Source organism: Astatotilapia calliptera, chromosome 5, assembly GCF_964374335.1.
Source record: "Astatotilapia calliptera chromosome 5, fAstCal68.1, whole genome shotgun sequence".
NCBI lineage: Eukaryota > Metazoa > Chordata > Actinopteri > Cichliformes > Cichlidae > Astatotilapia > Astatotilapia calliptera.
Genome location: NC_137426.1, coordinates 33,320,781 through 33,347,199, shown reverse-complemented (window position 1 = coordinate 33,347,199; position 26,419 = coordinate 33,320,781). Strand labels below are relative to the sequence as shown.

At 39.8% G+C, this 26,419-nt stretch overlaps 2 protein-coding genes and 2 long non-coding RNA genes across 4 annotated transcripts; 2 read left to right on the top strand and 2 right to left on the bottom strand.

Moving 5' to 3' along the window:
- Positions 1-1,495: 1,495 nt before the first annotated feature.
- On the top strand, positions 1,496-7,719 carry LOC113022865 (uncharacterized). Its single transcript, XR_003272455.2, has 3 exons — positions 1,496-1,806; positions 4,395-4,510; positions 7,538-7,719. It is a non-coding gene; the product is annotated as an uncharacterized LOC113022865 (long non-coding RNA).
- Positions 2,287-2,916, bottom strand: LOC145428796 (uncharacterized). The gene is made up of 3 exons (XR_013909118.1): positions 2,760-2,916; positions 2,556-2,673; positions 2,287-2,424 (listed from the first exon to the last, which is right to left on the bottom strand). It is a non-coding gene; the product is annotated as an uncharacterized LOC145428796 (long non-coding RNA).
- A 1,292-nt stretch (positions 7,720-9,011) lies between the features above and the next one.
- cdk5rap1 (CDK5 regulatory subunit associated protein 1) lies at positions 9,012-17,461 on the top strand. The gene is made up of 13 exons (XM_026168959.2): positions 9,012-9,780; positions 9,859-9,962; positions 10,047-10,081; positions 10,169-10,269; positions 10,342-10,552; positions 10,640-10,760; positions 14,629-14,859; positions 14,947-15,044; positions 15,142-15,197; positions 15,478-15,608; positions 15,707-15,856; positions 16,633-16,773; positions 17,144-17,461. Exons 1-13 carry the CDS (start codon positions 9,495-9,497, stop codon positions 17,273-17,275), a joined length of 1,797 nt encoding a protein of 598 aa, XP_026024744.2. The 5' UTR covers positions 9,012-9,494; the 3' UTR covers positions 17,276-17,461.
- A 65-nt stretch (positions 17,462-17,526) lies between these two features.
- Positions 17,527-22,551, bottom strand: LOC113022968 (bactericidal permeability-increasing protein-like). The gene is made up of 15 exons (XM_026168961.2): positions 22,444-22,551; positions 22,237-22,351; positions 22,011-22,142; positions 21,782-21,937; positions 21,627-21,690; positions 20,887-20,947; positions 20,717-20,808; positions 20,439-20,615; positions 20,297-20,356; positions 20,057-20,224; positions 19,906-19,973; positions 19,779-19,821; positions 19,641-19,704; positions 18,519-18,595; positions 17,527-18,357 (listed from the first exon to the last, which is right to left on the bottom strand). The coding sequence occupies exons 1-15, from the start codon at positions 22,544-22,546 to the stop codon at positions 18,319-18,321; spliced, it is 1,419 nt and encodes a 472-aa protein (XP_026024746.2). The 5' UTR covers positions 22,547-22,551; the 3' UTR covers positions 17,527-18,318.
- Between the last annotated feature and the right edge of the window lie 3,868 nt (positions 22,552-26,419).

Sequence of the window (26,419 nt, the reverse complement as noted above, 5' to 3'; positions counted from 1 at the left end):
TGCTTTTTCTCGAGGATGAGGATCAGCTCCTCGATTTTTTCTGTGTTTTGCTTCTGCAGCTTGTTGCATTTTTTCTGCACTTCTTCTTTTTCGGCTTGTTTTTCTTCCAACCTTTCTTTCAGCACTTTAGATGTTGCCTCCTGTTTTTGCAGCTTTTCATTTTCTCCTTCCAGCTCAGATGCTTTGAACTTCATTTTGTTGTAAAGTTCTTGCAGGTTTTGGTTTTTCTTCTCAAACTCCTGGAGAAGAAGTTTTTCTTCTCTCTGCTTACCGACCAGCTGTTCTCTCTCTTGAAGCAGGTCTTGATATTTGTGCAGTGTCTCTTCGAACTTTACCTGCAGCATCCTGTTGTTTCCCTCCATGAGCTGGAGTTGGCACTCCATGTCTCCCTGCTTTCTGTCCAGCTGCTCTTTCTCTTGAAGGATTTCTTTATTTTGTTGCAGAGCTTCATCAAGCTTTCCTTGCAAGCTTTCATTTTGTTGCTTGATGCTCTGAAGATTGGAATCCATTTCTTTTTGTTTGATTTCTTGTTCCCTTTTCTCTTGGAGAAGCTTCTCGTTTGCTTGCTCTGTGCGATCAAGCCTTTTTTTGTCTACACTGTACATTAGCTCCATGTCTCGGAGATTGGAGTGCAGCCCTCTCTTCTTCGTGCTGTCTTGCATCTTCTCTTGGAGGAGTTTTCTATTTTTCCGCAGAGCTTGATCAAGCTTTCCTTGCAAGCTTTCATTGTGTTGCTTGATGCTCTGAAGCTTGGAATGCATTTCTTTCTCTTTTAACTCCTGTTGCCTTTTCTCTTGGAGGAGCTTTTCATTTTCTTGCAGTGTGCGATCAAGCCTTTTTTTGTCTACACTGTACATTAGCTCCATTTCTTGGAGATTGCTCTGCAGCCCTCTCTTCTTCATGCCATCTTGTTTCTTCTCTTGGGCAAGGTTTTTATTTTGTTGCAGGGCTTCATCAAGTTTTCCTTGGAGCTCCTGGTTCTTTTTGTCCATGTCTTGGAGATCCTGTTGTTTCTCCTCAATAATAGCTTCCTTTTCTTGAAGCTGGTATGATAACTTTTTTAGTTGAGCGCTCTTTCGCTCATTTTCCTCCATCAAGAACTTAATGTTCTCTGTGTTTCTGAGCGCTTCAGCCTCCATTTCTTCCAAACGCTTTTCCTCTAGTTCCACTTGGTCACACCAAGGAAGAGAGGAAATGGAAGAGTCTAGTGGCTCATCCCAAGGAAGAGTGTAGGCGTCAACTTCTTGTCCCTTTGGATTTGTTTGAGACATGTTGTGTCTGGATACAGTTACAATTGCAAAGGATCCAAATATTTCAAAAGGCTTTTCTGGCGAACGGTTCAATGCTGCACACATCAAGGCTGCGAGAAACGGACTAAAAGTCGTTGCTCTTCACCCCTATTTATAGGTTTTTGGATCAAAGGATCAAAGGAAAGAATGGTGGTAAGATTCTACATGTGTGTGACGTCATAATTCTGTAAGGCAATGAGGTTGTCACGTGATATTTTTGGAGGAGGGCATTTTTCAACTTGGACAAATTATCAGTAAAGTTTCAATCTCTGTTATTTTCCCCCAAAAACGTGTTGTCGCAATAATGTTTTCTACTGTAATTGGTGCCAACAGATGGCGCAGTTTAAAGTTGGCTGTTACTCTGCCCAGGCTGCTACCATAGAAGAAGAATGTAGACCGATGTCCGCTGATCGTTTCCGTGTAAATCTTAGCATTGCTTTAGCCGTCAAGCTAAAGGTTTAGCTTCATACTGCCATATTTTCAGAGGAACAAAATATTTAAACGGTCTCAGATCATGGTGAGTATTTGAAAAAATGTTTATTTAATGTGAAGCCTGTCATGTAGTGATGGGCAGATGAAGCCCCATGAAGCACTGAAGCTTTTCATCCAATTGGTTCACCCCAACGCGAAGCTTCATGAAGCTTCATTTGCTCTAGCAGGACACCTACTGGACGTAAAAATAATAGCTGGCATGAATTTGAAGAGTGTGGCATTTTGCACACAGCCTGTAAATGTCAACAACAAAAGGAGTGTGTAAAACATGTATATTGTAGTGATGGCAGTATACTGTGTATATTTATAGTGGCAGTATGGGAAATGATTATTTGGAAATGCTTGAAATGGAAATGATCATTTACTGTGAGGTGAGGTGTGGTTGGGGTGTGGACAGTAGTTGTGCTTTTGTAACGTTGAGGTATGGACAGCTACAGACTGAGGAGCCTCAGTCCTGCCTGTTCACATTTTATTCTGTAAAAACGCATTTTCACTGCTTTTATGACCTTTTTAGTGGGGAGAACATAGCTAGGATTTAATGATTTAACAAATCTTTTGAATCCTTTGTCCTCCACAATGCTAAATGGCTGGGAGTCCTCAATCACCATGCTGACCAGGTCTTCATCTATTTGAGATTGTTCTCCTGAGGAAAGACAATAAAGACAAAGCACAAATATAAATATCACACACGTAACTTATAACAGTTGTATAATATTGTTATATCATTTAGTAACATTACTGCATGCTATATTATCATGACATTTGATGGCTCACCTGGTCTTGCTCCACAATCGGTGTTCCTCTTATTCTCATGCAAAGCTCTGTAGTGCCTAAGCATGGATGAGGTGTTGCTGTTATATCCCAGCTCCCTGGCACATAGCAAACACTTCACCTTGTACAAAAGTCAAGACAGCTCAACATAAATTGTATTGCACCATCAGTATCATGAAAATACATCTTCTGTAGAAATTTACATACCTTGTTGGGAGGAATAAAATCAAAATGTTCCCACACAGGGGAGGACATCCTCCTCTTCTTAGCTGGCTCCATTCTCTCCTGACTTTCTCTCCTCACTCTCATAAACCTCCAAACGGTCTCCAAACTCTCTCTAACCGCAACTCTCCATCAAACACCCACATTTTGAATGAAGTCTGAGGGGTTTATATCGCTGTCATATCTCGCGGCAAAGTTCGAACCACTTCATGAACCAGTCACGTGGTACAGCCGGGCAGCGAGGCTTCGGACGTCATCATTTTCAGCTCCTCCCATAAATGAAGCAAGCCTCGATACGCGCTTCGCGGAAACGCCCCCTCCATTACTCGACACACGCTCCGAAGCCTCGATACAGAACGTCCCATCACTACTGTCATGTGGAAAGGTTAGCAAGCGTAATTTTGCCTATTGTGTTATACACGGGTGCTTACATCCGAGTAGTGTTGATCTTTTCTAAGATCCATGGGTTTATCCAACGAGCAGCTAAGTCACCGTTATATCTGTAATTTTGTGTGCAACGTCTTAATGCAAAAACAAAACAAAAACACAATGCGTTTTTAAGCTCTCTCTGCGTTCACTGCCTCTGCAAGTGTCAAACTTCCTCGCTTTAGCTGATGCTAACCAACATTAGCGCTTACGGTTCGTATATAAACACAACTGTCAGCCCTTCACTTTTGGTGCCGACAACATTTTGAGCATTTTCTACAGTTTGTGAAATGGTCGCCATTGGCATTACATGCCAGTAGTGTTCGCTAATTGACTTTACCGGGGATTACATTTATTACAACGTTACTGCGTGGAAGTGATCATAGTGTATGCTTATGAACGCGAGTGGTAGGTGTTATTAGTGCGACTTTACCCTTAATTAGTTTTCCCACCGGAAGTAGAGTTGTTTATGCGACGTGATTGCTAGAGCAGTCCCAAACAATCGATCGCGTTTATTAACAGACCAATTCTCTCCAAACTTTTAGGGTAAGCTAGACTCGAGATATGGTTGCAATAATACGAACAAGAGCGCAACAGCATATTGACAATGGCGAGAACTTTAATATTTACATTGTGTTAGTGCACCCATCGCTCCGCATCCTTAACGCTACATTGATGTCGAGAGTCTCTGACACAGCTGTGCTCTGCAGCACAGACACCCTGCTTATCTGTGATTCGGCCAGACTGGTGTTGAACTCCAAAGACATGCGCGGGGTTAGGTTAGTTGGCTGTTGGTGTGAGTGGTTGTCTGAGTCTCTCTAATAACCCTCCAACAGACTGGCGACCTGTCCAGGGTGTACTTTTGCCCTATGACAGCTGGAATACAACCTGAATAAAATAAGTAGGAGAAAATGAATGATGTTTATGAACTGTAGTTAATGTAGTCAGACAATAAGTTACCGAGCAACAGGCCACAAGTCTTGGTGCAGAATCATACTAAGATTTAAAAAATAAAATGTTGGCACTGGTGTTTGAAACAGTATACTGTCAGTAAGACTGGAGCAACTGCACACATCTGGAAACTAATAACTAGAGTAGTTAGTAACATTTTGTTACTGCATCCATTTAGCCAGGTATAATTAGCATGTCTACATACATGTCATTTCTAATGTGGTCCTATGTGGTATGTTGTAGGACAGTGAAGTGTCTGACACTGACCATGTAGCAGTGCCTGAGAACACTGGTATGGAGGGGGAGAACGCACCTCTTTACTGTATTTGTCGGAAACCAGACATCAACTGCTCCATGATGTAAGTATATATCAGTTTTATATTTGCAGTATGCGCAGTAGGGGTGGGCGCTAGCTTCAGCAATGTTATCAGAGATTTTTTTTTTTTAAATGAAGAGCTTCTATTTCGAGAAAACTACCAATAAGGATATATGCACAGATATAGAAAACAATACTGTAACATTTTATTGATGCTTGCAGTTTGGAGGAAGCAGTATTTGCAAGTGTAACTAAATTCCAGGCATTTTCCATCCTTCTTTTCCTATCAGCTTTTTTCTAATTGTCAGTGTGAACCAAGGTGTCAGCAGCAGCATTATAGTGCAAAAGTAGTGACCCAGCATAGATCAAATGTAAGCACAAAAGTAGCCAAGGTAGTGTTTTTCCTGGAAATTTTAAGTGAAAGGATAAAGTAACTGCTTACCACTTTAGTTTAACAATGATTAATGAAATGTAACCGTGTAACTCATCAGCAGTCTGCACAGTATGGTCACATATTAAAACTGAAGAATATGTTGTACTTGTTGTAGTGTTTCATCATGGGTCCAGTTTTTACCCAGGTGCTTAAAGCCCTTCTTTACCCTCATGTAACACCAACAGTAATTTCCAACCACTATTTCCTGTTCCTGTCAGTCAAACAAACAGACGACAAACATCTTCTATAAACAGGAATAATGTCATTTTATCGGATTAGAAAACATCTAATCTAGCGTTGATATTACACTGCTGTTTAGTGTCTGGCTGATCTCAGTGTCACCAAAATATCTGCCCTACATGTCAAACAATGAGAGAACTTGAAACAGTACCATCACCTAGGAGCTTATGTTAATTAGTGCTAACGTTTTGTTTGCTGGCTAACATTGCTATTATTGTAGTCACAGTTAAATGACTTTGAATAGCTTTATTTCAAAAGGAACTTTGCAATTTCTCGGCCATTTAGCTGTGTTAACTGTACGTGCTGTAGGTCATAAGGCGTGCATGGATCATTTTTATAATCAGCCTCTTATGTCATTGGGTGGAATTCATTTCTGTTCTGGGATTGAATAATTGGTTGATCACACCAGTACTTAACCACCAGATGACAACCCCCTGGTCCCCTCTCTCCAGCCTCCACCACCCAACAAACAGCCTGTCCTTCCAAGCTTACTTAGTGTCTTTGTCTGAAAACTTGCATGTATAACCCGATGTGTGTGTGTCTGGCGCTCGAGCATTTCCGTTGTAAATAGTTGTGAGTAGCTTTGTAAAGTAGCATTTTCGTGCCTTTCTCACTGTGTATGTATTGTCCACTGCAGCAGCCTAGTAGTGGTATGAAGCCCTTTCTGCTGACTCAGTTTTCTTTTTTGGTTGGATTTTTTTGTTGTTTTTTTAATCGGGAAGCTTGAGTACCTTTAGGGATTTTTTTGTTTGTTATTTTTGCATTGCTCACTGGCGATGTAAATAAATGGCTGCATATAAAGTATGCATATAAACACTCCACAGTGTTATATTTGACAGTTCAATGTCTCTTGAGAAACACTCTAAACAACTTGTCCGGAACAGTTTTTATCATCTAAGAAACATTTCTAAACTCAGGCTGCTGGTGTCAAAGGCAGAACTTGAGATGATTATTCATGCTTTTATCTCTTCTCGTTTGGATTATTGTAACGGTCTTTTTACGTGTCTTAACAAATCAGCTCTGGATCGCCTTCAGTCTGTACAGAATGCAGCGGCAAGACTTTTAACTGGTACAAACAAGAGGTCACACATTACTCCAGTTTTGGCTTCTCTTCATTGGTTGCCTGTAAATTTTAGGGTTCATTTTACAATTTTAGTTGTAACTTTTAGAGCTCTGCATGGTGAAGCTCCCCAGTATATCTCTGACCTGTTGAAACCTCATGCTTCATCCCGAGCACTTAGGTCTTCAGGTCAGAGGCTACTGGTGGTCCCACGTACTAGATTTAAAACACGTGGGGATCGGGCTTTTCAGGCACTGGCACCTAGGCTGTGGAACTCTCTGCCGTTGTCTTTACGCTGTCTAGACTCTATACTGACTCCTTTAAAAAGCAGCTGAAGACATTTTTATACAAACGGGCTTTTAACTAATTTAATTAATTTTAACTTGTATGTCTGATCTTACTGTAAAGCACTTTGTGATTTTTATCTGTGAAATGTGCTATATAAATAAATTTTACTTACTTACTTAAAAGTACATTGTTTTTGCTCTTTCTTGGGTGGTGGGTTTGTGTGTGTGTGTGTGGGGGGGGGCATAACAAAAGCAAACGACATTATCAAGCTTGCAGATGACACCACAGTGGTGGTACTCATCAGGGATGATGATGATGCGGCATACAGGGAGGAGGTGCAGCGGCTGGCGCTTTGGTGGCAGGACAAGAATCTATGTCTCAATGTTGACAAGACAAAAGAGCTGATTGTTGACTTTAGGAAAGCCGAGGCTGTCCATCTCTCGCTCAGCATTGCTGGTGTCACTGTAGACGGAGTGAAGAGCACCAGATTCCTCAGTGTTCACTTCATAGAGGACCTGTCCTGGACCAGTAACACCAAATCAGTGACAAAAAGAGCTCGGCAGTGCCTGCATTTCAAGAGACGACTGAAGAAGGTGCGCCTCCCCAAACCCATCCTTAACACCTTCTACAGGGGTACCATACAGAGCACCCTAACCCGCTGCATCACAGTCTGGTATGGAAATTGCCACGCGTCCGACCGCAGAGCCCTCCAGAGGATTGTATGGTCCGCTGAGTGCGTTATTGGGATAGCCACTAGCATCATGGCTGTCCAACATCAGCCCTCCCACCAACTGTTTACTCCCCTATGCTGCAGAAGACGACTGCGGCATGAGGAGCAAGTCAGCGAGATTGTCCAATAGCGTGAAAACGTGAAAAACGTAAAATGTCAAAAGTCTACTTCATAATATAAATATCATTAAATAACTTTAGAAAGACTTCCATTTGACTCTTTACTTTTAATGTTATAAAAAATATATTTTATTTTAAAAATAATCTTAAAATGGTATTCTACAAAATGTGCAGCAATTTACTTTGTTTATTCTTTTTAGGTGATAGTCTGTGAGTCCCGGGAAGACCGTATACCTGCATCTCTACAGTTTCTGTGCACTCCAGCCTCTTCTGTTCCATGTGAGGGGAAGGCAGGGGAAATTATCTCCATGAAAAGAAACAGATTCGGCCATCGCACAGTGGAACTAATTCTTAAATAAAATTTAAAAGGGGTTTCCTTAAATGCATCATGTTTTTAATTTGCAAGTTTATAAGCATTTTCCCTTTGCAGTTCACAATCAATTCTACCCCCAGGTCAAAAACATATATAAGAAAATTGGCCTAATATAATATTATATATAAACATACCTGTCCAGCTGTCCAGTGATTAATTGCATTAGTACATGGAGGCAGGACCTCACAGCAGAAGCATACTCCATAATCTGTTGTACATTATTACATGTATATTATATGTGTTTTTCAATTACTGTATTTACCGACATCAAGAAGTCACAAGTAAAGAAAGACCACACCGTGACACATGTTTAATCAAGGAAAGTTTATGTATCAAAATTGTTTATTAAACAAATAAACAACATTTTTTTCACCCCAAAAAATACATGTTCAAAGCAAGACAACGGTGGCCCAATATCAGACAGAAGTGTGAACTCTGCGCTGTAGAGTGGGCAGTCATAATGAAGCAGTTCGTTTCATTTTGGAGCTTCAAGCTGCTCTTCATATTTTTGGCCACCAGATGTGACCAGAGAGGACTGTGTTGAAAAGCTTCGAGTAAAATGAACCCTTTTTCAATACAAGCTTCAATGCTTCAGAAAGCTTCATTTGGCCATCACTACATTTTCCCCCCAAGCAGTCCGGCTCCTGAACACCATGCTGCTCTCCTCCACACTGGACTCTCTTCTTGGACTACAAAACACTCCCTCTCACTCCCGATACTTGCACTATTCTGTATTGCACTGTTCGTATCTGTCTGTGTATTGTATTTATTTATTCTAATTCTCATTGTTTTCTATTCTTACTCTCTCTGTATTCAAGAACAATAGTGTTGTACTCACTCTTAGTTTATCTTATTAATGTATAGTTGTATGTATGTATATTTAAATTTTTTCATTTTATTTTTACACTGTGCACCTTTGATCCAGGAGGGTGATATTTCGTCCTACTGTATACTTGAGTGTATATTGTTATGTTGACAATAAAACGCTACTTGACTTGAATTAAACTTGTGCATGAATGAATGAATGAGAAAACGCTCGATAGCTCAATCGATTCATGTAAATAACAAAACAAGCAAGCAAATAAACAAACACAAATCATTAACTTTTTATTTCATTCGCCACACTAATCTCGATCTCAACTGAGTTTTGAACAATAACCTAACGACATAAATCCGTCTCTCACCATCAATAACCCGATTCTGTAAATGTTAAAGTTCCCTTCAAAGCTTTGTCGCACATACGGAACCATAGTTTAGAATAAGGAGTTTATGATGACGGACCGTGAAGATGGACGTACAGTGACATTTTTGTCTAACGGACATTACGGACTTCTCGAGGATTTTCAGTCTGACATTTAATTATCTTTTACGACACAGTAACATCTTATTAACACACCAGATAAGCACCTGAATTGACTTAAAAACAATTTTTTTTACCTCATTTCGAGCTTCCTCTATGTTTGAAACAAACTTACTAGTATGTAGCAGCACTTCACAAGAGTGAAACGTTTTTCCGGGTTTCATTAGCGTCAGGTACTTGAAACAGGGAGTGACTCCTCTTGATACTAAGACATCTTTGGCTCCACATGATATCTGTACCTGAGTGACAATTCACTCGAGGTAGTTAGCACTCGTGCTGTATCTTACTGAGTAAAAAGGGACTTTTGACACTATGTTAGTTTTTAGGTTGCGGCAAAGGTAGCTAACTAAAATACATAGTCGCTCATTTCCAGATACACCCGATAGGGAATTACGAAGCCTTTGCTCTTGTGGTTAGCTAAAGCATGGAGTACCTCAGGACTTTAAAACCCATATTTACAGTAACCCAACACTGGCCACCTGTCAGCCGCATCCAGGCTAGATACTGTTCTAAACTGGCTAGCGCTGTTGACACTGTGAGAGAAAAGAAGAAGACTGTAGACAAGTTCAAGAGTCGGCTATCATCTGGTCCAAGTTTTCAGGATTTCGTTAAAGGGCTTCCAGCTAACAGGAGCCGTGCTGCAGATGAAGAACCCTCAGAAAAGCATGACTATCTCTCTGAAGGCTTGTTGATGGGAAACTCAAGGAAAGGTCGGTGAAAGCCATTTGTTTACTTAGCTTTGAATGCTTGTGGTGATGCTAAAGGGGTTCTTTGGCTTATTGTTGCAGTTTATTTTGAAACCTATGGATGTCAAATGAATGTGAATGACACAGAGATAGCCTGGTCCATACTGCAGAAGAAGGGCTATCAGCGCACAGCTCATCTAAGCGAGGTACAGCTGACTTCTGGTTTTATTTTATGATTCTAGCAGAAGTAACTTTAATGCAGTTTGTTTAAGATGTGCGTGTACTTGCAGGCAGATGTTGTTCTTCTGGTAACGTGCTCTGTAAGGTAGGAGCAAAGATCAAACTCATGAAAAGTTTTGAAATTTAGTGCTAGGTGATGGCAGCTTTGCAACCTAATCTCTTTTCTTAACAGAGAAAAGGCTGAGCAAACAATATGGAATAGACTGCAACAACTAACAGCTATGAAGAGGAAACGATTAAAGACCCACACACCAATGAAAATTGGAATTTTAGGTGAGTAAGCTCTCATGCACTCAGATGATGGAAGTCACATTAAGGGTACGTTCATGGGTGTGTTTGTCTCAGGCTGTATGGCGGAGAGGCTGAAGATGGAGCTTCTGGAGCGAGAGAAGCTCGTAGATGTCCTCGCCGGTCCAGATGCATACCGGGACCTTCCGCGTCTCTTGGCTGTATCTGATGGAGGTCAGAAGGCGTGCAATGTGCTGCTCTCTTTAGAGGAGACCTATGCTGACGTCATGCCCGTCCACCACGCGGCTCGGGGGCACAGTGCTTTTGTGTATGTTGTTTATCAAATGGTTATCCGCCTTTTCCTGTAACAACGCATCTTCATACTGAATCTGCTGATGGTTTTGTGTACCGGCAGGTCCATCATGCGAGGCTGTGACAACATGTGCAGTTACTGCATTGTTCCCTTCACTCGAGGGAGAGAGAGGAGTCGACCCGTCCGCTCTATCCTGGAGGAAGTTCGTATGCTCTCTGATCAGGTAAGCTGTAACTTCAACATTAAGGTTGGTTGGAAAAACTCCTGCATTTGTAACCACGCAACAACAGAATAGGAAAAAAACAAAAAAGAAAGTGACTTTGTGTTTGTGTTTTATGATAAATGCAAAATCTATACAACAATAATTTAACATGACTTATGAAACAAACTCAATTCAGTTTTACTTATATAGCACCAAATCACGAGAAGAGTTGCCTCCAAGCACTTTATGTGGTAAGCAAAAGCCCAGACAATAAAACAACACCCCATGAGCACGCACTTGGCAACAGTGGGAAGGAAAAACTCCCTTTTAAACAGGAAGAAACCTCCAGCAGAACCAGGAAGGGACAGCTATCTGCTGTAACTGGTTGGGGTCGAGGGGAGATAAGACTGAAAACATTCAATTCAATTCAATTCAATCTTTATTGGCAGACTACATGTCCATAAAAACAAGACAAGAAACACACACACACAACTCCCCCCCCCCCCCCCCCACACACACACACACACACACACAACACAAGGTATACCATTAAATATATATATGTATATAAATAAGTATATAAAGCATTTGTAAAAATATAAAACCATAATATACATAAAACACAATTACTTAAAATAAATCAATAAATACACAAACACTTTAACCAGTGCTTTCTGAGACTGGATGAGTAACGGGAACCACTCACTGTCGGATCTGTAAGTGCTAAAATTATACTGTTACTCGAACCATCCAGTCGTTCTCTAAAACTGAACATTAACTTTCTTAAAAGTGCTTTAAAAGTCCAAACACCCACAGCTACAAACATCTGACTGGCACTACCACTTCTAGGTATCCTGCAAAGGATTCTCATCGCATCATTATATGCAACATGCAGCTTCTGCATGCTACATTGTTTGTAGGATGACCACAAGGGGGCAGTATATAGCGGTGTGCAATACGCTTTAAACAAAGCCACTTTAACTGGAAGTGAACAAAAGCTGAATTTGCGTGCAATAGTATTTGCCTGCACATAGAGCTTACATCGTTGTCTGTATATGTCATCATCATCATTCATTTGCTCAGTAATAAAGTGACCGAGGTATTTCACCTTTTTATGAACTTCAAGAGTTTTTTGTGCCAGTTTAAACAAAGGGAAATTTAGCTGTTTATCCTGCTTGGTTCTACATATCAAAACAGCACTTTTAGCAGCATTGTACTCAATGTCATATTGCACACCATATTCAGTACAGACATTAAGAAGATCCTGTAACCCAGCACTGCTTGGACTAAAAACAACCAGGTCATCTGCATACATAAGATGATTTATCAGTGCTTCACCTAATATACACCCAGTGTTACAGGCTCTCAGCTGTATGGACAAATCATCGACATATAAATTAAATAAAATTGGAGACAAAATCCCACCCTGTCTAACACCATTGCTGTCACCAAAGGGGGCAGAAATACTGCTTCCCCATTTAACCTGCATGTTCTGATGAGCGTACCAGTAAGAGAGAATCCTCACGATGTATTGAGGAACTCCCCGTGTCTTCAATTTATCAAAAAGTTTTCTGTGGTTCACTCGATCAAAAGCCTTAGAGGCATCAATGAAACACATGAGGACAGATGAATTTTTAGCCCTATACAACCTGACTATTTCCTTGAGTGCATATATGCACATGTCAGTGCCGTGCTTTGGTTTAAAGCCAAACTGATTATCCAGAGAAGAGATGAACACACTAACTCTGTCAAACAGGATTCTTTCTAACACCTTAGATAAAATACTGGCTAGTGCAATTGGCCTGTAATTATCCAAGCAGCTCACTTTTGCAGCTTTGTCCTTCATAACTGGTACCAGTAAAATACACAGCATTGAGTCTGGTATTATGCCATGAATCATAAACCCAGTGAAACAGAGTGCTAAAAGAGGAGCTAGCCTTACACTAGCATGTTTTAAATGTTCTGCAGTGATGTGATCCAAACCAGAGGATTTATTATCAGACAACCTATGAATGGCTTCATATACTTCATGTGTCCTTACACTTATTGTGTCATTACTCATGTCAAAATTGTCCTCATATGGATCACTTTTTATACAGTTAAACAACGCACTGTAATGCTGTCTCCATAATGCTGCAATGTTATCTGCCCCAGAAACACCTTCAACAGTTGATGGTAGAGATGGTTTACAGTTATTAAGAGCTTTCACCTCTTTCCAAAAATCTGCCATATTATTACACAGCATTTTCCTGGACAAAGAATCTGCTCTCAGCATTTGCTCATTTTTAGTTATAAAGCGAACAGCGTACTTATATCTGGCATTCGCACATTTTTTCTGTTCAAATTCTGGGCCTTGTTTAGGTCTTCCAGCCATGGCCCAACATTTATAAGCTATGCGAGCTTCATCATGGTACATGGATACATGTTCTTTCCAGCCAGGTCTGATGTTAGGTTTCTTATGCTTATATTGTTTATCAAGCAGTGTACCACTTTCATGCAGAGCAGTCACTATATCATCATACATGGAGCAGAGTAAATGTTTATGCACAGCATTCTTACAGTTGACATCCTTGCACAAAATAGCTTCTTTCGGCAAAGAAATGTTGTTCAGATGTATATCGGTATTACTATGATAAGCTAAGAAATCATCTTCACTACAAGCTGACCAGTCTAATTTTACACTGGTAGCAATATTAGCAATATTGTTTCCAGTTGTTGCTGGCATTTGTTCCACATTCACAGTAAAACCAAAAGGTATATGATCTGACACAGTTACCTCATACCTAATAGTCATGTTTGCTAAAGCTGCATGTCCATCAGCTGTACAGATACAGTGGTCCAGCCATGATGTACTATGCCAGGCTTCACATATGCCATGTTCCTTTCAATAAAGGTTGAAACTATTGATTAAGACCATAATCTCGTCATGAAAGTGTTTATTGAGGTCATGCAATAAGGAAGTCGACAAAATTCTGTACAACCAGTCATTTTTTGATAATAACCCATAAATCATAGACTTCCTGCTATTATAAAAAAGTTTGTAGCTTCTAAGTCTGAAAAATGAAGTTTATGAAAAAGTACATGAAACCTTTAATTCTTATTATGGCCAGCAGGGGGCAACAATGCCTCTTATCGTTAAAAAGATGTATGCATCTATAATCAGGGGTGCACATAAGTGGTCCGCAGGTACGTGTCTTTTATTTTGGCAGCGCAAGCGCACCTGCGGACCACTTATGTGCACCCCTGATTATGAGTCAACTCACCTGATCTGTCACCTCAGCAATTGCGCTACTTGTCAGTTTGAGGTCTCAGTTGTTACAGTATGATGTTCATTCTGTAATTTAAACTGTCCAGTAAAGTAAAAAAGGAGCTAAAGCAGGGTATGCTTTACCATCTCATTAACAAATCGTTGGGCTGTGAGCTTGGAGCATCCCTCTGTTTCTCAGTCAGATCCACCCCTAACTGGTCTGGTATGGATAAAAGAAGCTAATGTGATGACAGTGAAAACCCTAACATTACAGAGACATTATCCCTCTTTTCTACACAGTAAATGCAATCTCCCTCTTGCTCTGAACATAGACTGTTGTACTGAAGGAATCCAAAGCTTGAATATGATTGGTCAGAGAGCTTTCAGTGCCCAAATATCATCCACCTTGTTTATAGATTCTCCAAATTCATATGTAGATGTGTGTTTATACAGTTTGCACTCTATAGGCAGTAGGCGAGTGCTTTAATAATTATGTCTGGTTCTCTGGTGTTGATTTTGATCCTTTTCTTCTGAATTATTCATGTGTCTGACACTGCTGCAAATTTGTCGTCCTTTGAGTTCAGCTCTCTAAAATGAACACTTGAGTGTGCCTGACGAGTGTGTGCTGGGTGCTTCTGTCAGGGTGTGAAGGAGGTGACGCTGCTGGGTCAGAATGTGAACAGCTACAGGGACACGTCAGATGAGCAGGTCTGTGGTTCAGATGCAACCAAGCTCAGCCGTGGCTTTAAGACAGTCTACCAGACAAAGCGGGGGGGTCTGCGCTTCTCTGACCTGCTCGACCAAGTGTCACGTATCGATCCCAACGTGAGGATCAGATTCACATCACCTCACCCCAAGGATTTTCCTGATGAGGTATTTGCTTTAATATGCTTTTCTTCCTTTGGATATTCACTTGGTTCAGTGAGCCCTGCTCACCTGGTCTGTGTGTCGATCTTACAGGTTTTGCATCTGATTGCGGAGCGAGGGAACATTTGTAAGCAGATCCACCTCCCAGCCCAGAGTGGAAGCAGCCGGGTCCTTAAAGCAATGCGTCGCGGGTAAGAGATTAGTTCACTAGCATATGACTTTGTGAAATTAAACTTAAACACCACTAATTGTCCTCATAACATGTTGTTTTCCTCCTAATATGTACAGCTACACCAGAGAGGCCTACCTCGATCTTGTGAGGAACATAAAGCAGATCATCCCAGGTACTAAAATCAGGTTTCTCCTTCAATTTGTCACCTGTCTCTGGGTATGATTATTACATTTAAACATTCATTTTACTACCTGAGTATCTTTCACTTGTGTGTAGAACGAATGTAAAGAGATCTTGGTATTGTCCATTCATTTTTAACAAAACTTTCTCCTTTTTCCAGGAGAATCCTGAATCTATCTGTAAAATTATAAAATACACTAAGAAATAAGGAAAAGCACCTTCTGTCCTCTTTAACCACAGTCTGTTTTACATAATTTCTGTTCGTGTGTCAGACGTGAGTCTCAGCAGTGACTTCATCTCAGGCTTCTGTGGTGAAACTGAGGACGACCACCAGCAGACTTTGTCTCTAATCAGAGAGGTGGGCTACAATGTGGGATTCCTTTTTGCTTACAGTATGAGAAAGGTGAGTTCTTCTTACTCTAGAACTTACTTACTTTCTTTTCACCCGTCCTTTAAATGATATGTGATGTAATTGTTTTTCCATGTCTGCCACACATTCAGAAGACGCATGCCTTCCACCGGCTCCAAGATGACGTCCCAGTGGAGGTGAAGCAGCGAAGGCTGGAGGAGTGCATCACCGTGTTCAGAGGAGAAGCTGAAAGGGTCAACGCTGCTCTCATTGGCAGTACACAGCTTGTCCTGGTGGAGGGAGTGAGTAATACACACAGAGTTTACCAGTGTGTTATCAAAATTGTTTTTAAATATATGTTGACCTTCAAATAGCATGATTGCAGGTGGTAGAGCAGTGAACAGTAACTACGTCAGCCACACCCTTGAACCACAGGCCATATGTAAAGGATGGTGTAGCTGTTGTGATGTCACCCATTGGTTTTGGACATTTTGAGCTATATGAGTAAAACACAAACACAAATGTGCACAATTACTGCACAAACTGAAGCACACTTTGTACCTGGTAACAGCCCCATTATATGGCTATTCCATTAAAGAGGCACCAACAGCACATCGTCGAGAGGTCCAGTTCATTGAGTTGTATTAGCCCCCCTAACTTCAAGCCTTGCCAGTGTCCAAATGTACGTCTGTAAACGATGCATGACAGACCCGACCACATATTTGCACTTGTCGCTACACCTCTTTATTGCGGCTGTCGATTTACATACTCGGCTGCAGCTTTTCAGCTACAGCCTACACACAACAACAACAGGACATAGTTAATGTTTTAAGCCGGCAAGACCACGTCCCACCACAATGACATAGTAAAACAAAGTAATAGACTGTACTCATGCTTTTCAGTGCTGTTTAGTTAGATATTTTGACATTTGTTAAGGTTTGTGGTGGTTTACTTGCTGAGTAACTAAGTTTTTTGGCACTTCATTGTGGGCTTAAGGCCTGGATGTTGCTTCTTGACTGGAACTTAAATTGCTTTGAGTCGAAAGAAACTGAATTGGCTGCTTTTGATTTTTATTCAGGAAAGTAAAAGATCTGCTGAGGACCTGTGTGGAAGAACTGATGGCAATATGAAAGTGATTTTCCCCAAAGAGGACGTTCATGTTCAGCCTACAGCATTCAGCACTGTACCCATCAGTGTTGGAGACTATGTGCTGGTGAAGGTAGGATATAATTGATATAGACGGATGCAACTTTAAAGAATATCTGTTGTCTTCTAAAAAAACACAATTTATATGAGCAAGATGTTTGGCAGATTGAATGAGTGTTAGGCCACTACCTGAAATAGTCAAAGCCAAGTTTTAAGGGATCCTTTAGTGAATATATCATGTGTTTATGATGTATCATCATGTCAGCAGTTTAATGTTTCTGCTGTAAGCATTGGTTGATCCAACTTTAAATGCTGGGTACACTGTCACCAGTCAGGAAAGTGACTGGAAAAGTGTTTCAGGAATATTGATTATCTTGAATGTATAAATACGGTTCTTGTATTCAGTCTTTTATTCTCTGGCGTCTTCTTTTGTCTTGTTTTAGATCTTGTCTGCCAACTCCCAGAGCCTGAGAGGTCGAGCTCTCAGTCTCAGCTCCCTGAGAGCCAGAGAAGTGCACTGTAGGACTCCACCTGAGGACCAGCGTGATGAACATGTAGCTCACACTCAACCGTGACTTAAACATGTCACTGATTGATGGACTCGGATGATACCACATCGAACAGACTGCTACATTTCCTTCATCACTTGTTTGACGATTTTGACAAATGGAGGATGCTTTCAGGTGGACTGTTGCAACAAGCTGTGAAAGTTTCACTTGTAAACAAACTATGGAAGTTTATTAAAAGCTGTTTGAACAATGCCTGACGGTGTTCTGTGTGATACATAAAGTGGCATTTTTTAAGATCATTGAATCATAAGGAGACATTGTCTTTTATGTGACTTTGTCATTTATTAAGCACTCTAAATTGCCAATGTCTGAACATGCTGTAAGGTAACTTACAAAAAGCAAACGGGGAAGCAAGCGTTAGCTAATATTAGCCGGACGACACCCTAAGGTAAATTCTACGGTCCAATTCTAATCCCAACTAAGGTAAATTCCAACCTGACTTATATGTCAAAATGTAGTCTTGAGAGAAAAAGGTTAATTGCAGGGCTGAAGTAGTAGCTTAGCTTTCTTTTGCCAAAATACTTATTGTTACAAATGAATCATGTCATATTTGTGCAGCTAGCTTGGTTACATCTAGCTTGGTTACAGCTAGCCTGGTTACAGCTAGCCTGGCAACTGTATGCTGCTTGCTAAGATTAATGTCATATAGCTTCACCCATAAAACCATGTGGAAGTAGCTTATATTTATATTCTTTTAATCTCTACCCACCACAGAGGGATGCATGCAGTTACAAAAAGACTAGCAGTCCTAAAGTGGTCTATAGACTGGAGCTCAGAAGACATTTTGCTGATGAGTGTGCTGATGATGTCCTTGGCAACTCATTTCACTCATATTAAAAAAGTCCATACGCACTAAATATAGAAATGGTTAACTTCAGAGGAGAACCAATACATAGAAAACACAATATTCTGACTGCTGTCAGAAGTAATACTTATTTAGCTTTTTCTTGGGAATTTCTGCCAGATTATCGTACTCTGACTGTAATTGTGTCTTCATGGAAGGACGCTAGAATGCAGAAAAGAATCCTGGGAGTTTTCAGGAGTGCAGTTCAGCTGAACTGAACATCTGTCCCAATCAGGATGTAGTCCTAGAAGGAACAGTTCACAGCTTTGAGTTAGAAAATCTGCTCATTCCTTAGAAATGTCAAGATTTCTTAATTAGATCTCATGTCATATACAAGAAGCAATACGCTCACATGCATGAAATCGATTAAAAAAACAACAACAACATATTATCAGTATCTCTGACCTTCAGCACATCAAGCTGGGTGTTCATAAGCTTCATCTTTCCAATTGTGGGCAGTGGGTATCCCTTAGCAAGTTGGACTGCAAAATGAAATTCATAATTTTAGACCACAATTTCACAAATGTGGCAGAATGTCATAATGATATTATAGATGTATTACATAGCATGCACTGGAATCATTCCACCTAATGTAACTTCATACACAAATTCAATTAAGGAAAATACTGACATCAATAAAATTATTGATGAAAACAGTGGAATGTGTTAAAGTAAGGTCTCTGATGAACGTCATTCATTTAAACTGTTAGAAAATAGACTCCCACAGTGCAAATTAAAAACAGCAGACTCATTAGAAGTGGTAAAGAGATGCACAAGGAGATGACCCTGAAGGTGATTCAAAGGTATATATTTTTGGAACATTTTATGATTTCCCCAATAAGAAAATGGGGTAGAATCTTAAAATAAATGGTAAAATATTCAGAAGACCAGTACAAGCTCTATCCCCATGCACTAAACAGAAGTGAAGAAGTTAAAGAATTGAAAAGTGGAGGGAGGGTGGGACACGTCAATGAGAACGAACAGCTGTTAGAACTGGGGGAACGTATATAGATGAGAACCGGGAGGAGCATATTTGGAGGCGTGGTCCCACTCCTGAAATTCCCGATATTTTATCTCCAATAAAAGCAGGAGTGAAGGTAGGTGAGTACAGTTCCTGTACTGTGGTGGAAGTATTCTGGATTCTTGTAAATTACTTGAATAACTTTATCTTTTATGTTTTAAATTCTTAACAACACCTGAGAGGTAAATAATGAACTTCTTCCGATTTCATAAACTTATTGACTTTATAAAATATGAGCTGATAGCCTAAATAAAATCAACAGAAAGAAAGAAAAGGAATGTGAATAGTCTCCATATAAGTAAGAGCTGGGGGTCTGTTTTACACAATACAATATTAATAATTATCCAGACATATGTAGCTAAAAATGATAATCCTGCTGGTCCCTCGTGTTGTTTGTCTAATATTCCCTGGAACTTTGGAGCTGCTGTGAAAATGCAAATGGAAATCCTCTTTGGAGATTTTGGTGAAAAAAAACTCTTTAAATTTCAAAGTGAGGATGAACTCACCATTAACTATGGGTATCACCACCAATTTGAAGACCCCTTGTAAGATGCTATTGAGGGCGCTGACCTGTAGGTTAGATGTAGGGTTAGTTCGAGTTGCTGATGGTTCAGACTTTTATTGTATAGAAACGCACTTCTTACCTGAAAGTCTCCCACATTACTTTTGTCCAGGGTCAGATCCATTCTGTGCAAATTAGACTAAATTAGAACGTGATGTTCATCTTAACAAAGACCTCTCGGCCCTATTTTTCTTTGCCAGTTAACTCACTTGTTGAGGGTGACAGCTGCAGCCAATTTCATTTCACTGACAAACATACGGGCACTCACGCTGGCCTCCTGTCAAGGCAATGGTGGTTCATTTCAGATGGTTTTCTAAAACCACAAAGACAATTTAAGATCATATCAGCTGGGTAACTTACCAAGTTCAGGACAAAAAGAGGCGACAGAGTAGAGTTGGGCTGGATGGCAAAGGCCGTCACTGTGGTGGTGGCCTGGACTGTTGCGTTGTTGGGCTCAAAGGTCAGTGTGGGGGTTTTCTCCATCTTCACCAGCAGCTTCATCATCAGACCTGGGAACTGCTTAGCAATCTAGAAAAAAAGAATTTCATGTGAAAAACTGCCAAGAATGCGTCACATAAAATGACTGGGATGTGTTGTCACCTCTGGGATAATGACTCCAAACGTTTTGGTGTTGAGTCGGATTGGAGAGCTTTTTGGTATCTGGCACGACAAAGTGAGAAAGGTTGGAGATCAGTTTGATGTCCTGAAAAGAAGGTATGAGACTCAGGAGGCAGCAGTTTACCATGTCGTCAGTGATGGACAGGCTGAGGACTCCAGCATTGTTGTAGACGAAGGCTGCAGAGTTGACAGTAAAGGCAGACATGCCGATGTACAACATGTTGTTGTTCTGGGGTGGCAGGTTAAAGGCCGCTGGTGAGAACGGAGGCTCCTGATGTTTCCCGATGTTGTAAAATTCCCCCTGAGAAAGAAGACCCAGAAAACAATGCTCCAGATTTTTTAAAAATAATAAAGTGATATCTTTAGATTCCTGTAAAAATGTAGTGTTGCATAATTCTTTACCTTCAAGCTCAGATCTATCGAGGACTTTAAAACAGTCGGGGACGATACCATGGAATATTCAATCTCTGCATACTTGTCCACCTTGGCTAAGACTGCATAGAGACAGAAGCTCACTCATGTGTTCATCACCAGTGAAACAGCTGATTGAGTAACTAAACAGGATACTTTACCATTGAGAGTTTTCAGCTGAGGGTTTAAATCAGATACTACAGTGGTGGCCCGAGGGCAGATCTGCAAAGCGGAAGGAAGAAATCTGGTGTTAGACTTTGATTTGTATTGGAGAAAGTCATCATTAAAGGCTCACAAAGACATTTCAAAATTAAACATTGGTGAACAAAAGAGCAGATGTTAAATAATCACTTAATCGCTTCTCTTAATGGATATCCATGAGCAACATGGATATCCATTAAGAGAAGCTCACAGTTCTCCATGTAGCAGCTTAAAATAACCTAATGAAAAAACATACACAAGTTTTTCTGAGAACAAACAAAATCCTTCTAACTGGGAAAGCAAAGAGATGATGATGTGTTTGTTTAATGATAAACTTAATGCTGCTGCAGTTGAACGTTTCATTCCACATACAGCTTGTTTCATGATTTCAATTAGGCTACATTGTTAGTGTAGCTTGGTTTGTGTTTGTTGCCTCCCTTCCTCCCTGCTTCTGGCTTTCAGTGCATATCTAAGGCTCCTAAGGTTTCCATATTTTGGAGGTAAATCAAAGTATCTTGAAACACTGCGGGCTAAGCCCGAACCAATAAATCTTTACTTCTTTATTTTCATCATTACCCGGTTACTTCAGAGTAACAAATGAAGGAAGATAATGTGAGACACTGTGAACTAGCAGACACCTTACCTAGCAGGTAAAGTGTGTAAGCTGGATTTCTGCTGCATGTAGCAGATTTGCCCTCACCTGTTTCTGAATTGCATTGCGCAGAGCCTTATCAATAAACCTTGTGAAGAGATTGTACAGCCAGCTATCAAAAAACAAAACCAGCAGGAATTAGAAGAATTCTGCAGATGAAGTAAAATAGTAAAACCCTTCTCCCTCACAGCTGGGTTTCTCACCTCGCTCCACCATGAAACTTGACCTTTGCACTTCCAACAGCAGCTGAGCAGCTGTCACTGCTGACCGCTGGTCGGCCTGTCTCATCAGTCTTGATGGAGATGGTTGTAGCGATACTGAGACCATTCACATTCAATTCAAAAGACCCGCTGTGCTTTCTGGTAAAAGAGAAAAAATATCTTTTTAAGCAGATAAATTACTTCTCTAAAGAAGAGATGTTACCTCACTCACATTATTCGCAGGTACTTGACCTTCCACCTTCCATTCAGACTGATGAAGGCATCACCTATAGACATTCTGACTCCAGTCCCTGGCACCAGGTCCACTGAAGACTTTGGTATTCCCACCTTCAATACACGTATACTGGAAGAATTCGTGTTTTGTTTGTTTAAGCGGAAACAGGACAAAATACTTTGTAACAGAATTTAGAGACATGTTGAACAAACTGGAGCCTTACTTTGACAAATTGTACTGGACTTTTCCAATCGGAGACACCCTCTTTTTCCCTGAAAAGTCTGGAACTTGGATAGAATTGAGTTTCTGCTGCATGTCAGCCATGCCCAGTTGCCTGCCTAACAAAATGTAAAGAAAAATAATTTACTGAGCAAACACTGGAGAAATCGGTCCTTTTTGAGCAAGAGGACAGCTTTTACACAAACCTTACCATATTCAATGCCTTTTTCTGTCAACCTGACCTTTACTCCAGGATTGATGCTTAAGGTTGTGGGGATGAGAGCCCCCAGAACCAGCCAACAGCACAGGAACATCTTCAGAGCTGAGGTATGAAGAATAAGAAGACCAAGGAATATTTATACAAGCACAAAAGCAGAAGAAGCTAAGCTTCTGCTTACGAAATCTATGGGGAAAAATTGGAGAGCAATAAAATCCAGCTTCTTCTTTTAGTGACAGTTTACAAGAACATGTACCAATTCAACAGTCCTGACATACAGAGCTTAGTGGAGCAGCAATGCAAAGCAGTTTATTTCACCACTTCCTTGGGTTGCTTAGAGTGAAAGCCTATGAAAGAGCTAACGGCCATTGCTCCACATGAGACAAGATTGAATGACAAATTACATAATGATGAAGTTTAGTTATACAATGACAACACAGTTATCACACACTTAGTTCATGTGTCTCAACATTTAATTTTGTTAACAAATAAACCACAACAGAAAACTACTAACGATTTGTAATCAGAGCTATACAAAAAAGCTCTAACATTAAGTCTTAGAAAAAGTTAAAGACATCTAGCTGTTAAATCGAGAGCACCCTAAATTTAGAGTCACACTGAACATCAAAAGTTATCCTGGTGCTATAGACACCTGAAGATGTTTTAGGTGTATTTGGCAGCAGGTACAGGTGTGACTGTGAACCTGAATGAAACGGTTGCCCATCTTCTAGGAAAGGTGCCCAAACACCATTGCTCTCTCCAAATCCATCCTATTTTTTTCTACTTTTGCTTTTTGCTAGTGTCATTGTTACTGCAAGACACAGTGCAAGAGTGTGACAGAGATACCAGGAGATATGCTGTTAAACAAGGAGAGCAGGACTAGTGATGGCTGCTTTGTGCAATGAGGAACAGAACAAACGCTGTCAGTCGTGCAGTGGGACTTGTGCTTGCAGCCCAGCACCATGTATCCATTGGAATTCCCCAGAGAATACCAGAACTGGCTGGTTTGCTCTGACATCCTGTTTTCATCACACATCGGAGGCTCACACAATTTCTGTTAACAGGGAAAGACTTTCTGGCAAAACAGTGACGAGAAATTTGCAAAGAGCGTGTCAGTGGTGGGAGCCATTACTCCTGTACTAGCCCCCCTTGTGTTGTGTTGTGGTCAAATTTGACCAATTTAATAGTTTTATGTCTGAAAAGTGTTGTTAATTTGATCACACAGACTTAAGATTCTGTGACTTTCTCCACAAAGAGGATGTCAACGCACAACCTAAATTTGATTAATTTGCATAACATTTTGTGTATTTTATTGAGCATTTTTACACTCTTGGTGTTCCTGGTCAAACGTAATCCCATTAATAGAAATGATTCGTTGTTTTCTAAGCCTTGCTCACAGAGCACTGTCTGGCAGCACCGTGGCAGGTCGATATAGAGTGAGGCTCGTGATTACACATTTGATCACCACACTGGTGAGGAGAAAGAGAAGCCAGGAAACTGACGCTGAAGATGGATTAGAGGGGGAAGTGTCAGAAGTTGAATATAATCCAGACCAAGAAATGACTAATGAGGGCGAATCCACTGATGTAGATAATGGCTATGCTGATGCTGATGTCACATTCAAGTCAAAGACTTGGACTTAATCCCCACCTGAGAATCAAGGTGGGCTTTTAGCTGAAAATGTCACAAGTAAGCAGCCTAATGGTACAGTCTGGTTTACTTTTCTTACAGATTCATGATGGAACTTTAGTCCTCCTTTGAAATGAGTTATAGTTGGTTTCACAACAACAATTTCAGAATGCTGCCTCATCCACAGTGCTTAGCTGATTGATCTTGTAGGGTTCATTTTTGTTCCTTCACCTGATTCAAATTGTGAATACTTAGCTTCCCTGAATTTTTCCATGGTTGTTTGTTATTTGAAAAAAGATAAAAATGTTGAATAAGTTGAAATGTTCCACACTGTGCCTCTGTGAGTGTTCCAGAATCCAGAATGACCTCTCCATGTAAAGACCATTTCCCCCCTGCATCTTTGCGGATTTGAAAGTTAACTGGTCTTCACGTTGCAGTGCAGAGTGATTGCCCTACACTCTTTGATCCTGTTCAAAAGCAGAATCCAAAAGCGGATTGTTTGCAGAATGGTTCCTGACTTCAACCTTTACTTCTTTCTGATATTTTTATATTTGAAAAAACTCAAATATATTTTGATATTTTTAGTGTCAGAAAATTTATTTGAATTTTTGTTATATTTAAACCTGTCATGCATGAATTATGACAACCTCAATCAAGATTTTTTTCTTAAGTATTTTTATTCATCTTTAGGCATGAAAAAAAGACAAAAAAATTTAAAACGTACTTTTCAAAGAGTTTTTTACATGTCCACTTAGGTGGACAACATGTGTTTTAATTTATGAAATTGACAAACGAGTGCACATCAGTGTCTTATGTAGTGGTTTATGTGCAAGTATACCATCAACACTGATACAAATACAAAAAAACAGCCTTTGAATAGCTGTCCACTGTAGTGACCACAATGAGTGAAAGGGTTAAAATGCTATTGATTGTATTTTAATGATGCAAGCCTTTAATCTCACTTCACTTTATTTTGTGACTATTTTAAGAATAATATAAAATATGTATTTCTGTTATTATTACTTTTCTATAATTTTACCAATTTAGGGGAAATAATGACAAAAGATACATGACTATTATAAAACAGACTGTGAAATTACTGCAAATTACTGTAAATATACCTACCAACTGACAGTCTATTAATACTTTCTGATGTTACATAGCCATAACAACACAAAATTACATAACATAGAAGTTGATTAACAAGCAAATCTATGTAAAATTACAAAAACATCTGCAAATAAATCATCTTTATTTACAGGTGCAATTTTTCACGTTATTGTACATTCGACATGTTAATTCACGTCTTTTTTGTAATTCAATGATATTTCATGTATTTAAAAATAACAGGAAATTTCTGAAAAAAAATATATAACAAAGTTCTGGTAAATTACAGATTTTGTTTACAGTGTAGAAAGCCTGTTAAAACATGTCTGGTAAAACACTATGCACAGTAATATGTGTGTTAATGCAGTTTGAAACCTGCTAATGCGCTCTAGTGTAATAGCAAATTTCTTCAAGAGAAGGACAGAAAGCTTCCTGCCTCTGTGAACTACATAATAAACATGTATTTGTTTTGAGTTTTTATATTTATATATAATTATTATAATTATTATAAACTGTTTGGTGCTGAATATGTAAATATATTTGATTCATTATGTGACTCTGACTCATTATCGATTACTTAGATTAAATATGTCAGAAAGGGAGGTAAGGCTTGCTAACACAGTGGTATAAAAACTATTGTAGATCAGTGAATTTATTAACTGCTAATTAGTGAAAAACTGAGGTTTGTCTCTGTCTTTCTGTCCATGTTCACACATCTGAGTTTACCATTGTGACAGTTTTTAAAGTTGTGGATAGAAGTGGGGGGCTGGCCTTATGCCATGTGTATTGTGGCTGTGAAAGTTATTCCTATGAGTTGATTTATTTGGCGTGAGAGGTGGAGATGTTATTAGAATGGATGTGTGCTTTAGCTCAAACCTAAACCCCCCAAACTTGACTCTTTTTTTTTTTTTAAACACTAACTTTCTATGATCAGTATTTAGAGATGAACCACACACACCTCAATAACACTCTTATTTTAATGAAACAGAGCAGAAATAAAGTGATCTCAGTAATCTGCATACAGGAAGTTACTTTTTTATCACAGATTTTATTGAATCTGTAACAATAAAAGTGAAATGCCTGTCCAAATGTTGCTATTAACAGGACTGTGTTAGTGTGTTCGATTATTTTGTAACTGTTACAATGTTCTGAACCCTTCTGAAGCTATGGCCATCATGTAGAGACTTCCAGGTTGCTTCACTCACTCAGGATCTTCCTAAACAAAATGGACCAC